A 14800-nucleotide genomic window follows, 5' to 3' on the forward strand; every position below is an offset into this window, starting at 1 on the left:
TTTTTTTCTTTTTTAATGTTCTGTTTTTTCTTTGTTGTTGTTGTTGTTGAAATTTAATAGAGGAAATAAGATAGAAGATTTAACATCAAACCTGTGACCAGATCGCATGACTGCCAGTGTATCAACATTAAATTATGTAAATTTGCTGCTTCGTTTATTTATTTATGTTTTTTAAATGTAATGGGTAAAACGAGACAAACAGAAAGTGAGAGATGCTAACTTGAAAATGAACCTCTTAGAAAACATTTGCATGCATCAAAAAATTAACCTAGATCACATAAAGTATGCATAGAGAGAGAGAGAGATAAATAAAAATAAAAGCTGCTTTAAAATATTGGATTAGTTTAATTGCATGTGGCAGATTATTTCAAACTGTTGTGATATTTTTTTGCAAACGTTTTATGTGTCATGCACCATCACTAGGCCCATACCTGAGCCTGTAAATCCTCGTCCTTCTGCTGCAGGTGTAACTGACACCTCAGGTTGCTCTCCGTGTTAAATACATGACTAATTACAGACCTACTTATGAAAATTGAACGCCAGTGTTATGCTAATATACGCCGTCCTCCTGATGGCACATTAGGAGCTTTAATCAAAATGTGCTTTAATCAGACTGGCCAGCAGACAAAGCAGCTGTGACTGGGAGGAAAATGTTGTTTAACTCCACTGTAGATGCCACCTTTAATACTTGTATTACCATCATAAAATAGGCGCGCTGTTTGTTAAAAAAGAAAATCACATCTTTATATATGTCTATTAAAAAAAAAGATCTAAGGTTTTGTGGTTTTTCCTTGACTTTGTCAGGTTCCTCGGACCCCAGCCCCAGCCTCACCAATCGGCTTCTCGCTCGCACAGAGTGGACCAATCAGCGACAGCCTTTGATGAATATTCATGAGTCCGAGATTCAAACCTTTGAGCGAGTTTGTCTCGGTCCACAGCATCACTCCCAGGACTTTTTCACAGGCGCAAACTGCATTTTCTTATGAATGGAAGGAGAAAAAATCAGGCCGGCTTAAATTGGGACCCGTCCTTTCGCTGAGATCACAGAAGGAGGAAAACAACAAAAGCGCAGAGGAGACAGGAGGGAACCGCCAGAAGAGATGACAATGACCACGATTCCAGAAGGTCTTAATAGCCCTGCATCAGGAAAAGCCGTTTTCATGGAGTTTGGACCCCCGAGTCAACAAATGTCTCCTTCCTCCATGTCTCACGGACACTATCCCATGCACTGTTTACATTCTGCAGGTCACACGCAGCACGACAGCTACAGCCCAGCCTCGTCGTTCCCCAGATCTCTGGGTTATCCGTACGTAAACTCCGTCGGCAGCCATCCCACAAGTCCATACCTGAGTACAGTACAGACTTACCAGAACAGCTCGGGGCTCACACAGACGCGACTGGAGGACCCAGGTAAGCGTGCAGCGGCATCTCTTCCCCCACCCCCCACCTCATTTAATGGCGCCTTTCTCTGCTTGTTGGATTTTTCTGCACTGACAGCGCGGAACAGATACCCCAGATGTGGAATTAGACTCTCCAATTATTTATTGCGTAACGCTATAAACAATGTATGCAATTAAGGGTAATTATACCTAAAGTACAGCCTGTAAAACTTGTGCTTCAAGTGTTCGCTGTTGCATAGCGGTGCTGGTCGCAGCTGCCTCCTCATCTTGTTTCTCCCCGACACGTCTCCCTTTGTTTTTCCACCAGCGGCACCAGAAGCGGAGAAGAACACAGTAGTGGAAGGCGGGGAGGTGCGATTTAACGGCAAGGGGAAAAAGATTAGAAAACCAAGGACTATATACTCCAGTTTACAGCTCCAAGCGCTCAACAGGAGATTTCAACAAACGCAATACTTGGCGTTGCCGGAGAGGGCTGAGCTGGCGGCGTCGCTGGGTCTCACTCAGACACAGGCAAGTAAAAAAAAACCAATTTATCAAATACCTACACACTGTCATTATTATTATTATTATTATTATTATTATTATTATTATTATTATTATTATTATTATTATTATTATTATTATTATTATTATTAATGTTTTAACTGCATGTGTAAATTGTGCGTAAAACTCCTTTTTTTTTTTTTTTTTTTTGCTTTCTAATCTTGACATGTCCTTTGTCCCCCCCAGGTAAAAATTTGGTTTCAGAATAAACGTTCCAAATTCAAGAAGCTAATGAAGCAAGGCGGCAGCACAATCGACACCAACGTTTTAGCCACCGGTCGTGGACTTTCCACCGGCTCGCCCACCGTGGCACCGGTCTGGACGTCGCCGACCACCGTGAAGACGTCGGTGGGCACGACCGGCTCTTACATCCCCAGCTACACCTCGTGGTACCCGACCACACACCAAGAGTCTATGCAACAGTCGCAGCTCATGTGAGCCGATGCTCCAGCGTCAAGGACGGTGACGGACCCCGCAGCCGCCCGAGCGCGGCCTCGGCATTGATGATTAAAAAAAAAGAAAATCAAAACAAAAATCAAAACAAAACAAAAAATAGCTGCCGCATCCCGCGAGCTGACACGGAGGCCTTCTCGTGCCAGCTAGCAGAGAAGAGGGAGGGAGAAGCAAAAAGAGAGGGGTGGGACGCTGAGAGAGCGAAAAGGCGCACAATGCACCCACGCAGGGCAGCAAGTCCGTGGCAGCGGGAATCAAAACGACAAAAAAAAGGATAAACATTTTTCTTTATTTTTTCCTTTGGCTGCTGTTGTTTACGTTTCTTTTATTTTTCTTAAACTCGAATTGGTGTGAAGAATTCTGTTGTTGAGCTGTATGTTTATGAGAAAAGCCTCTTTTTTTTTTTTTTGTTTACGCCAGATGACGACCTAAAACCATGCATTAACACCTGAGGGCCAATCAGGCCTCAGCAGTGAAGGCTTTAAACCAAATAACCGATCCCAGACTCCACCGGTCAGGCCGCCCAGCTTACAGCATAACACAACCACAGTAAATCCTCACGTCGCTGTGTTGTTTTCTCTGTGTTTGTTATTTAAGTTAAATTATTCAGACTTGTCTGTGTTCATTCTGTGTGCGTGTTTGAGATGACAACACTGTGTTGTTGAAATGCTGCACTAACGCAAGCAGAGCTTTTTTTTTTTGTTTGTTTTTTTGTGGGTTATTTTTTTTCTATGCCGTGCCCCGATGTTATGTGAAGAAAATGTAAAAGGACAGCCGATTCGCTGCTTTTGAGAGAGAGAGAAAAAATATCCTGAGGATGAGCAGCTATAACTTGTCACTGTATTTTGTGTATAATTTTCAGACACTTTTTTTTTTTTTTTTTTTTTTATTTTAATTATTATTTGTGCTGTTACTGGATACGCTGTGAAACAGGGTTTTAGGCTTTTTTTTGTGTATATTACTCGTCGACATGTGTTTTAGTCACCATAGAGGATATTTAGTTTTGTATTGATCACTTAATTTATTTATCTGTTTCTGGAGTTTTTTATGTACATAAAAGTGAAAAAGTTTCAAAAGCAGTAAAATATGATTTAAATTATGTTTAAGCACGGTGTCTGATTCAACCCCTCTCTTCCTGTGCACCACCTCTTCTTCCTCCCCCTCCTCTTCCTCCTCCTCTTTTTTACAGCGCCGTGCAGCTTTAATGCGAGCTGACACAAAGCAGGATCATGTTGGCTGTTGTAGCAGACACCATGTGAGCCGCAAAAAAAGGCGCCCCGTTTAGATTATGGCCATGTTTAACAATCGGCCCTACATGCCTTTGTCCAGCTTCTGCTCAGTGAATGCAGATGTGATAAAACATTTGGAAAGAACTACAAATTAGAAATGCAGATTCACTTCTAAAAATTATTGCGTCCATTCGTGACCACTGAAACATATTTACTTACACATTAATCTGTAATCTGTGAATTTAAAACCAGAGCTATATATATTTTTAGGTTTTGCCACGATAGAGATTATTTATGTTACAGATCTGTAAAGGGTTCAAACAGTGTGAAAATGCTATTTGGTAAAAGTACAACAACTTAAACAGTAAGTAATAAAGATCGACACAACGGGCTTCTTGACTGGACATATGGCATACAAATATTTGAACTACGGTTCAAGTTTGCATGCATTTATTTTTTTTGTGTGTGTGATGCCACAAAAATACCTGCACTCTATCTTAAAATTAAAAAGGAAAACAAACAAGCAAACAACATTCTAGTGAAATTAAATGTTATGGTTTTATAAAACAGGAAAAAGCTTTAAACAAAAACAAAACAAAAAACCACACACTTAAGCATCGCATGAAATGCATTGATGTAAAAGAGCAATGCATATTAAAATAATACAAAACAATTTACTCGGAGGGCAGAATGGAAAGAAAAAGGAAATGCAATGCTCGTTTTCGTGTTTTCATATTTGCAAGAGAAACATTGATCAACTGAAGCTTTTAAATCGTCTCCTTTTCATATTTATATAATTAGAAATAATTTGTTGGAGAGATGCTCTACTAAAAAGACGCAATTTACTATTATTATTATTATTATTATTATTATTATTATTATTATTATTATTATTATTATTATTATTATTATTATTATCATCAGCAGCTTTAGAGAAATAATTTTTAAGACGCTCTGGCCTTGTTTATTACTCCTTATATTCTGCTTTCTTTGTTATTTTAAGAACTTGAGGCACATATAGTCCTTTGTGAACAGCACATCACGTCTACAGGCCTATTGAAGATATACCACTAAGGAAGCAGGAGCACTGTGGCATAAAATATGCCTACCTACTCCCAGAAAAAGGCGCAGCTGCACACCCAAGAGGGTCAGTGTTATTTCGCTGTATTCTCCCCTTGATTATACGAGTTGAGCCCATCAAACCCGGTATAATTACAGTAATTTCGCCCTTATTTATTCTAATGCAGTTTCCTATCTCTGAGGTAATTATGAGCAATTTTTTTCGCACCGAGGATCTTTCTGCCTTAACAAAAGAGAATGTGCTCTGAAGGAAATTTTCTGCTGCTAAAGAAAAAAGAAAAAAAGCGAAATAGGTGAGCTGCCATTTTGTCACTGTTCCCTTAGACTAAGCCCAATGTGTAGCTATAAGACTGACAAATTGCTTGCAGGTGTACATCACCGAGTTGTCAATGCGGAGAGGCTTCAGAAATTAGCTAGGCACAATGTCAGAGTAACGAGTTTACTTCGCTTTGCTTGCCTCGGTTTTTAAAGAGTTGCGGGGAAAAAAAACAACATATGAAGATTTTATTTTTACTAGGAGTTTACCAAACTGAAGAAGTGAATTAATATTCTTTTTTTTTTTTAAATTAAGTTGTATACTCACTTCAGAAAATTAGACGAAAAAAAAAAAATAAATCCAGTTTGTTTTCTTAATTTTTTTTATTTTTTATTTTATTTTTATTAGTAAAATGCAATCTGACTTTTAAGGTTAAAGCTTAACGATTAAACATCAAGCACCCACCTTTCGGTTTGAATCTAATCTTGAACTCCCTTCCCTGGAGCTTCAGGAATCAGCCTGGATGCAGATGAGCGAAAAGCTTCCCCGCAGCACAGGCTCCACATCAGCGCTCTAAATCCCCACAAAATGCCTTCCATGTGTCGGTCCAATGCTATAGCTGCAGAGTTCAGAAAATGACTGAAAATCTCTGCTTTATTTCCCCTTTTTATAGGCGACGAGGGGGGAAAAAATTGTAGATTATTAGCATAAATGTTTACTCCTCATTACGCTGATGACATTGTGCACTCGAGATCTTGGTAATCTTTGGGGGAAATTATGAGTAATTTTTTTAAAATTTAAAGCAGCAGTTACCATGCAATTCAGGCTAATTCCGCGTAGGCTCCACACGGATATAATTATCGTTGAGTCAAGATGTTAGGCTAAAAACTATGCATTGATATTCCCATTTATTATGTACATACAACTTTGACAATGTTGATGCTTGAAATAGCGGGAAATTGTCTTGTGTAAAAAATTACACCCCATATTAGGACATCTAAAATTGCGAAGAATTATATAGTAATTGCAGGCTTTCAGATTTGAAAGCCGGAATGCTCCAACCAGAGCAAATGTGGATGAAATTACAGATCAGGGTTTAAATGGGGATAGGGGGGTTTGTGGCATTTACAAGTTTCCCAGAGAAACGCAAAACTATGAACCACAACAGCTTTAAATGGCACTGAGAAACAGGGGGAAAAAAGTGTCGTTTCACGCTGCAAATAAACTGATCATGAAAATCTGTCATACGTCTGGGCTACATACATCAGCTGACAGTTTACAGAATAAATTAAAGATATAGAATGTATTCAGCATGTTCATACATGTGTTAGGACACAACACAGGCTGGCTGCACGCCTGGAGGCCTGTCAGATACTGTCAGCTCCCCAGGAGGTGGAGGGCAGGGATGGAGGGTGGGGGTCTCCATCAGATATAACAACTGACATGCTGCAGTCCTCATTATGTACAATGAAAATATCCCACTTCGTGGCCTCCAGTCGGCTAAAGGTAATAATTTGATCATTTTAATCCCACCTGACTAACACATACTCCACTGAGAAGTGAAAAATCAATGACATTGACTGCAATTTGCATACATTTTACTTAAATAGATTTAAATGATCTAAATGATCTAACTGGAAAAATATAAATGAATTAAATATTTACATTTACTAAACCAAATTAGTTAAACTGCAATAATTTTTGCTCATCTGGAATAAGAACTGGTTTGTGATTATGGCTGAAATAGCAGAAAGTCAAAAACAGAACCAAAAAAAAAAATTTAATTTCTTTTTAAACAGGTAGAATGCTAAACTTCTTCCTGAACACAACTGCAGGTGTTCATTAGCAATTTTTTAGCTCAACGGGGAAACCATAGCCATAGCAATAACACTTCAAAATTAGCTTACGCTGGATACACAGTTTTAAAATCAAAGTCTAATGAAGTGACATGGAAACATTTGTGTCTTTCACTGACAACTTTACCTCAAGGTTAACAAGCTCAGCTTGCTTGGAGGACTGATTGTAGCATTAGCGCTGTTGTCAAACAAATAAATGCATAGTTTTTTTAAAAAAAAAATGCATTTCTGAAATCTATTCTAATAAAATGTCATGTAGCCTTTTTCTCTGATAATTATGTCAGGATTAATAAGTGAAGTTTGCTAGCAAGTGTGACTTTAGCATTAGCACAGTTGCAAAGCCAAAGCTGAAATTACACTTACATATCTGCTTCTCTGCTTCAGCACAGAAACTTTCTCAAGGACAGGTTTTATCACAGTTCTCAACTTTTAGTAACCAGATATAGTAATCCTGTTAAAAATCCATCAAATGCTAGCTGTTAGCATTACAGTTTTCTGCTGGAAACCACATTGACTGACTGAATGCCTTCAGTTAATTTTTGTTGCCGCCCCAAAATTTAGCAGTCTAAATATTAGGATTACTTCATTTTCAAACTTGATAAGTTTCAAATGATTTTAATGAATATTACTCAATGCTAATTCTTTTTACAGTGCACCGCACCAGCTGGAGTTACAGCAGCTCATTTAATAGTCTCAAAAATCAAAATAATATGTTCAATATATAAAATATCTTTGGTGCGTGTTGCTTCAGTTCCAAGACGTGTGTCTGTGTTCTCTTCAATCTACATGAATAATGTGGGTCAACTTGCTCGTCCTCAGAGATCAGAGGCTTGTTGTGAGACGTGAGAAGTGTTTGCCTGATGGTCTAGTTAAGCTCCAGGCTGTCTTGGATCTTGTTCCTGTCTCCTTTTCTCTTGCAAGGCTGAGTTCATAAAATGTCTGGGGGGAGAGAAAAAAAAAAGTCTCCCTGACTCCACAGAGTCTGAGGAACTTGTCTTCTTTTTTTGCCCTCCCTCATCTTTCCCCTCTGGCATGCCAGAAGCTTGCTGTACTACTCATGCTTCTGCTTTCTGCTCTTCTAAACAACTGGTAATGGAAAATACCAAGCACATACATTTCAAGAATCCCCATAAATTCTGCCAACAAGGGTGGTATTTTTTTGATAAGGGACATATTGCTATCTGCCCTGGGCAGCATTACCCGGGGGGAAACCAGACAGAAAAAAATTTCTGTCTGTTAATCCGCAAAGTAACTTTGTATTGCTTGTTGCAAACAATCAAGTGGGGGATTTTTTGCTGTACAGGCAATGTAAGTACACTGCGGCTAGCTGACGACACTGAAGTTGGTGACGGATTTGCAGCTTACAAGCCAGCATTTATTTATTTACTTATTTTAAAACTCTCCGACTGCTCAAACCTTTCCTTAAGAGGAACTTGAGATTAATGGAACCTTTATTCTGTTTGAGAAATGCAAAAAAGAATATTTTGAAAGGTTTTGGGCACAACGACCACAAAATGTGGTCAGCCAAGTCAAGGTCAATGCTAATTAACCGATAAAAAAAATTGTTACATTTCTGACAAGTTACAGAATAAATAAATATAAGAACATAAACGTTTTTGAAGAAGGTTTTTTGGTCTTTGTAGTTGTGGGTGTGTTGACAGCAGAATGGGGGTAGTTTACAGAGGATTGGGACTTACTAAGAGCAACTTTCAAGGAAGACTCACCTCTGCCTACCAGTGCCATAAAGGTCAAATATGTACAAATAATTACAAAAACAATCCAACAGAATTGCTTAACACATAATGGATAACTGCTATGTTAGCTACTTCAAAGGTTTGCTAACTTAACCCCAACCACCCAAGCTAATCAATCGTCATAGTTGGTTAGCAATCCAAGTTAATTAATCCTGCAGAGCTTATATAAGGTGGCTATTTGCATGAAAGCTAGTGGTAGCATGATGGCATAACTACTAAGTTTCTAACATTGTTGACTAACCAAGAAGTTTCCACATTTCTTGTAGTAATGTGAAATAAATTGACCTTTTAGCTTTAATATTGTTTAAAAAGCATAGCACGTGTTAAAGAAAAAACAGGTTTAATTTTGCTTTCTAATTTATAGAATATAAGCTATATAAACCATTGTTTTTGTATTAAATGCCACCAGTACATATAATCGGCATTATATTAATTATCCTTAACGTTTTATCGCTTATGCCAAATTGCCCAAGACAACCAATAGTTACTGTTGCTTAGCAACCTAAGCTCTACAACGGAGAGGAAGAGCAACCACTTAGCACCAAGATACATTTTGCAAGTACCTAGATGTGTTTGTATCTGTCTGGTTAAGGAGTTTCTACATTTTGTAGGTATTCTAGTTAAATATTGTTATATAAATAACAATTTTGCGCTTGAAACTCTTTGGAAAGGTGAACAAAGGTTGAATAATGACAGTCGACTGTCAGCTATGAGGTAGAAATAGTCCTAAGCTATTAATTATGTCAGCATCTGCAGATGTGTTTGCAGCTGTCTTGAAAAGGATTTTTAGCATTTTATGCTAATTATATAATTATTACTGCTAAAATAATTAAGGCGTTTCCTTTTAATTTGACTTTTAATGAGGATGTAAGTTGATATTTGAGAGTACTTTGATGATGTATCAAACTATTAGTATGTTTCTTGTGATATATCCAACTAAATCTCTCCACAAAGAGTATTAATGTTTTTCTACATGTTTCTGAACATTAAAATGCCACTAAATGAAGGATCTAATTTTTCATATTTAAAAATATATATATATATTTGAATTCCATTTTTTACAATAAAAAATAACGAAATAGAGTTTTTTTCTTTCTTTTTTTTTTTAAACAGACACCTTGAAAAAAATGAATTATTAAATGAACCAACATAGTCTATGGCTAAGTAAAAAGCTGAATGCATGAGCACAGGAAACATTTTATTTAAATAACATCTGACCATATATGAAACACTGCTAAAATAAATAAGACCAAACCACAATAAAAATGGAATACAAGTAAATCAGGGGTGGAACAATCAGTAGCTTGTACGGTGATTAATGAATTTGCACCAACATCCTAAGGAGAAGAGTCAGAGCAACAGAGACTGTAAAAAAAAAAGATGTGATAAAATAAGCTATTTACAAAGACCTTTACCATTCTTGTATATTTATATCACCTAAGCTATCTGAGGAGTGAATATGCTATTTTTCCCGCAGAACAAATTGAGGTCATATTGCAAAAGGCACAATACAGTTAGGATATAATTTTCGCTACATCTGTGACAGCCAGGTTGTCCTGATGTCAAAGTTTTCAGGTTTCTTTTTCCAGAAAATGTAAAAAAAAAAAAAAAAAAAAAAAGAAAAAAAAGTGACGTCCGCGTAAAAGTAGGCTCGTAGCTTTGCTGTAAATGCTTTGGGTAATAGTGGTTCATTCATCCCTCACACAAAGAAAATAAATAAATACAAAAATAAGTGTAGAAATCTGTGTCCATCACATCACAAGCATCAAAATTAGTCTTGCTGCGTTAATTTCTGCTAGCTTCTGCGCGTAACGACGCACACGAGGTCTGTGAAATCAAGGTAATGGCATTTGTTTATTGTCCGATTTAGAACCGATGCTTTTTGTTGTTGTTGTTGTTGTTGTTGTTGTTGTTGTTATTTTTATTTCAGAATATCGTCCCGGCGCTTATAGCTGAGTTGTGGTGATGCTGGACCAAAGGAGGCTGCAGATGCGTCGTAGAGTTCGTAGTTGAATACCAAGAGTAGTTTGCCAAAAACGACGAAGGCGCAGTCGTGTTGGGAGGGCTGCCGTTGCTCTGAGGTAAAACCGAGCTGACACCGTTCATTCTTTGAGTCTGTGGAAAGTCCCAGGCAGTAGTCGACGGAGACGTGCACGGAGGAGATTCGCTGGAAGCAACATGTTGCTCTGGGGGGATCTCGCCACTTTTCCACAGCTTCTTGAACTTGGAGCGGCGGTTCTGGAACCAGATTTTGACCTGAGCCGGACACAGATAGCAACACCGATTAACCACGTTTAAGTCTCCATTCGTCAGTTTAATTAGGAAAGTTGACATGTGTCAGCACAAAGCCTCGCCTCAAATGCACCCACCTGTGTTTGCGTAAGGCCCAGCGAAGCTGCCAGCTCGGCCCGTTCTGGCAGAGCCAAATACTGGGTCTTTTGAAACCTCCGCTGAAGAGCAGCCAGTTGGAAGCTGGAGTAAATGGTTCGAGGTTTCCTGACCTTCTTTGGTTTTCCATTAACCATCCGAATTTCTGGCTCGCTTTCTTCTTTCTCTAATGGGAAAATCAGAAGCAATTTAAGTTAAGAATTTAGCTACTTCTTTTTAGTCAAAACTTTTTCTTTGTGCACATTTGCAGCTGTTCGTTTGCTTGAAATAATCAACTACATTTAGATGCATCAAATTGAAATTTTGGGTACAAATAAGTAATGTATGAAAAACTGAGAACGGGACTTGTTTTGAAACAAACTTGGTTTCTAATCACACTGCACAAAATTTTTTGGAACGAATTGTTTAATTTGTGTCCCAGCAAATGGTCAACCATCAGTCAGCATCGCAAACAAAATGCGTAAAAGTCGATAAAATGCGTGCACGTTCCAGGAAGAAAGATTACCTGTCTCGGCTGGAGTAGGAGACGAGTTGGAGCCGTAAGAGCCATATGCAACATACGAAGAATTAAAACCCAGATCGTATGACTTTGCATTAGGATATGGCACAGAGCCCGTGGCGCTGCCGTGGTACTGGTAGGAGCCGAGCTGGCCAAAGGGAGACCCGGCGCAGTGCCCCGGCTGCTGGTTGTTGTAAAAACTGCTGTCCGTCGCCGTGGAGACCGGCAGAGTAGGGGACTCCTGCGATTTGTGCAAGCTGTGGTAATTGTTCGAGGTAATCTGGTTCGAATGCATATCTGTGTTCAGGTTCTCAAAAACCCCCGTCATCGTGGGTTGGGAACGCCGCAGCCTCGGAGACGATGCGTGCGCAAGAAATGGCAAAATTGCTTGGCAAAAAGCACGAGTCAGATCTTGAACCTTTTTGTGAGTCAAAACGCATCCCCGTGCAAACTGTGACAAAATCAGCGGAAGGTGTGTCCTCCTCTTCTCTGTGGCCTGTGATTATCTGCCACGGTTGGCGGTGGGAGCGCATTTATGTGAGAGTGAGAGGGAGAGCTCCTGTGTCTGAGGCAACCAATGAGTATAGGGCTCCACGGCTGACTACTCCCCACGCCAGTTTCTATTATTTGCTTAGGTCTGTGTTTCCTGGTTGTCTGAAGACATTAGAAAGAATTAGAAAGAAAAGAAACACCAAAGTCACACAATATCAGGATCTTTGTTTATCTATTCTCCCTATTTCGACAGATTAACAAGAAGCAGTGAAAATAGACATTATGCACACAAATGCAGTAAATTGTTTTAACTGGATTTTATTTTAGTTTATTTATTTATTTATTTTTTTAATCTTCAGATTGTGCTTACAGTGCGTTATGTAGGAGTTTGGTTGTGTTTATTGAACACAACCATACGACCAGTATGTGTCCAAAAGAACATCTGACTTACCTTATATAAGAAGTAAAGGGCAATGGCCAACCGGGATGCAGAATGAACTTAAACTGTGCGATTCACACTGGATGTTATAATATGATTTCCACAGTGTTACTACAGCGCACCCAAGTGTTGAAACAAGCAAAATTTCTTTCTTTCTTCCTTTTTTTCTTTCTTTTTTTCGTTCATTTTCCACACTTCCTGCAAGTGGACAGCAGACACCCCCTATTGATTTCGCTGGTATATTACCGGTCTATATTTAGATGAATCCTATCTAGTTTTGCTGTCGGACAAATGTAAATAAATTAATGACTAAATAAATAAATGGTCGCGTGTAATTCGATTATTATACAGGTGCGTTCGTCCTTTGCCACCAGATGGCAGTATAGTTCCGTCTACTTAAAGACCTTTTTTTTTTCTTTGTTTTTTTATGAAATGCCAGTGGTTGATAAAGTTAACATTCATCCATCAGAAGATCCAAGAAAGAGGGTTAGAGCTCTTAAGAAGATTAATTGAGCTGAACAACTCTGTGGAAGTTTATGCCAGAGTTTTAGTGATACCTTATTTTTGTTGATTAAATTTATGACAAGACATACACACAGCCATCTTCTTTGCACCCTTGTCCCTTAGTGGGGTTGGGAGGGTTGCTGGTGCCTATCTCCAGCTAACGTTCCGGGCAAGAGGCAGGGTTCACCCTGGACAGGTCGCCAGTCTGTCACAGGGCAACACAGAGACATACAATCATGCACACACACACCTAGGGGCAATTTGGAGGCCAATTAACCTGATAGTCATGTTTTTGGACTGTGGGAGGAAACCCAAACATGCACAGGGAGAACATGCAAACTCCATGCAGAAAGACCAGGGCTGGGAATTGAACCCAGAACCTTCTTGCTGCAAGGCAACAGCTCTACCAACTGCACCACTGTGCAGCCCAAAAGATACACAAGTTTAGCTTTTTGTGCACTGTACAGTATTAAAGCGCAACAAATTTACCCATTTAAAGGTCTGAATTTTCACAAGCTTTTCACAATGGGTTAGAAAACTGGTGTAACTGATTCAGATTTGCTCCCACACCTTTTCAGTTCTGACCACATTTTTATGGACTTTCTTATGGCTTCTCTAAAACACAGACTTTGTTGTCCTTTAAAGATTGTCACTAATTCATAGCGATGCTTATGTCCATTTTGCCTACATTTTAGCATCCTGGCTGATGGGTTGGGATGTTTCAGTATTTCCACATAACGCTTTTTATTTTATGAAGTGAGCCACTTCCTCCTCACAAACACCCCTACAGCACAATGCTGCCACCTCCATGCTTCACAGGTAGGATGGTGTTTTCAAGCTTGAAAAGCTTTTTCTCTTCTTTTCTCCAAATGTAATCATGGTTACTGAGGTTATTCAGAACAACCCTTCAAAATCTGTGTAATTTCTGAGTCTTTTTTTAGTCTTTCAAATATTCAAAGGCACATCAACATGAATTTATCAGATCCCAGTGAAGAGTGACATCCACTGAGTATATTTTACTTCCATGAAGTTATTGCAGTGGATAAAAGCAGCTTCTGAATAGTAATATTCTGAACTTAATGGAGAGGTTCGGTAAAATGTGGGATAACATTTTATCTGTGATCATTCAGTGTTATTCTGACACAGCAGTTCTCCAGCTCCAAAGGTTTGTTACTCATTGTGCTGCACGTGCATCTTGTTATGAATGTTTTCATTCCAACCCCAGGCTGAGAAATGCTGACAGCATCACGTGTGCTCATTTTCTTAGCCTAATTAAAACCTCTCTGCAGCCGCTGAATACAGGAACTTGTTGCAGCAGATTATTTTTCTATTGTGTTCTGTAAAACGTTCTACAAAATAAGTAAAATATTGTTTTATTTTCAATTTGTATTAATTTTAAGCTCTTGGTGTTGTAGTAGAATGATTGTTAATATGAAATTTAATCTTGTGGCTTGCTGATAAAAACTCAAACTGCTGTAGGACAGACAAATTTTTTATTATTTTTTGGTATAAGGGCCTATTATGTATTATATTTTTGCTCTATTCAACTGAAAACATATTTAAAACCATCTTCTTCTACATAAAACGATGAAGTTATCAATATTTCAGACCATCTTTTAAAATTAGTACCAGAAGGTGCTGTAAGCTAAAACAACACAGACTCTAAGATATTGTGACAGGGAAACCATTTTAGAAAAAATATTATTAGACATTTTCCACCCCTCTTCTTGCTTGGTAAGCTGAATAATTAATTGGAATGTCAGCCAGAGCTGGTAAATTGATCCTAAATGTTATTTTTCCTGTTCTGTCTCAGAACAGCTGGTCTAATGAACCTTCCAGGGTTGAGCGGCTTACGGGAAATGAAGGCAAGTGACCATACAAGAATATGATTTATTAAGAATATATTT

The 14800-nt window shown here is 38.6% G+C and overlaps 2 protein-coding genes across 2 annotated transcripts; one reads left to right on the top strand and one right to left on the bottom strand.

Moving 5' to 3' along the window:
* The first annotated feature begins 466 nt into the window (after nt 1-466).
* dlx1a (distal-less homeobox 1a) lies at nt 467-3502 on the top strand. The gene is made up of 3 exons (XM_015013327.2): nt 467-1410; nt 1708-1910; nt 2130-3502. The coding sequence occupies exons 1-3, from the start codon at nt 1101-1103 to the stop codon at nt 2379-2381; spliced, it is 765 nt and encodes a 254-aa protein (XP_014868813.1). The 5' UTR covers nt 467-1100; the 3' UTR covers nt 2382-3502.
* A 6254-nt stretch (nt 3503-9756) lies between these two features.
* On the bottom strand, nt 9757-12148 carry dlx2a (distal-less homeobox 2a). Its single transcript, XM_015013326.2, has 3 exons — nt 11465-12148; nt 10941-11125; nt 9757-10827 (listed from the first exon to the last, which is right to left on the bottom strand). The coding sequence occupies exons 1-3, from the start codon at nt 11784-11786 to the stop codon at nt 10498-10500; spliced, it is 837 nt and encodes a 278-aa protein (XP_014868812.1). The 5' UTR covers nt 11787-12148; the 3' UTR covers nt 9757-10497.
* Between the last annotated feature and the right edge of the window lie 2652 nt (nt 12149-14800).

The sequence above is a fragment of the Poecilia mexicana genome, unplaced genomic scaffold (assembly GCF_051168715.1).
Source record: "Poecilia mexicana isolate PSO_F unplaced genomic scaffold, ASM5116871v1 scaffold_2, whole genome shotgun sequence".
Lineage (NCBI taxonomy): Eukaryota > Metazoa > Chordata > Actinopteri > Cyprinodontiformes > Poeciliidae > Poecilia > Poecilia mexicana.

Bases quoted from the DNA above. Each gene is read 5' to 3' on its own strand.
- dlx2a (XM_015013326.2), bottom strand. From the start codon at position 11,786: ATGACGGGGGTTTTTGAGAACCTGAACACAGATATGCATTCGAACCAG. The intron at 11,126-11,464 runs GTAATCTTTCTT...TTTTCCCATTAG, and splicing joins TCCTACTCCAGCCGAGACAG to AGAAAGAAGAAAGCGAGCCA. The intron at 10,828-10,940 runs GTGGGTGCATTT...TGTCCGGCTCAG, and splicing joins TGGGCCTTACGCAAACACAG to GTCAAAATCTGGTTCCAGAA.
- dlx1a (XM_015013327.2), top strand. From the start codon at position 1,101: ATGACAATGACCACGATTCCAGAAGGTCTTAATAGCCCTGCATCAGGA. The intron at 1,411-1,707 runs GTAAGCGTGCAG...TTTTTCCACCAG, and splicing joins GACGCGACTGGAGGACCCAG to CGGCACCAGAAGCGGAGAAG. The intron at 1,911-2,129 runs GCAAGTAAAAAA...TGTCCCCCCCAG, and splicing joins TGGGTCTCACTCAGACACAG to GTAAAAATTTGGTTTCAGAA.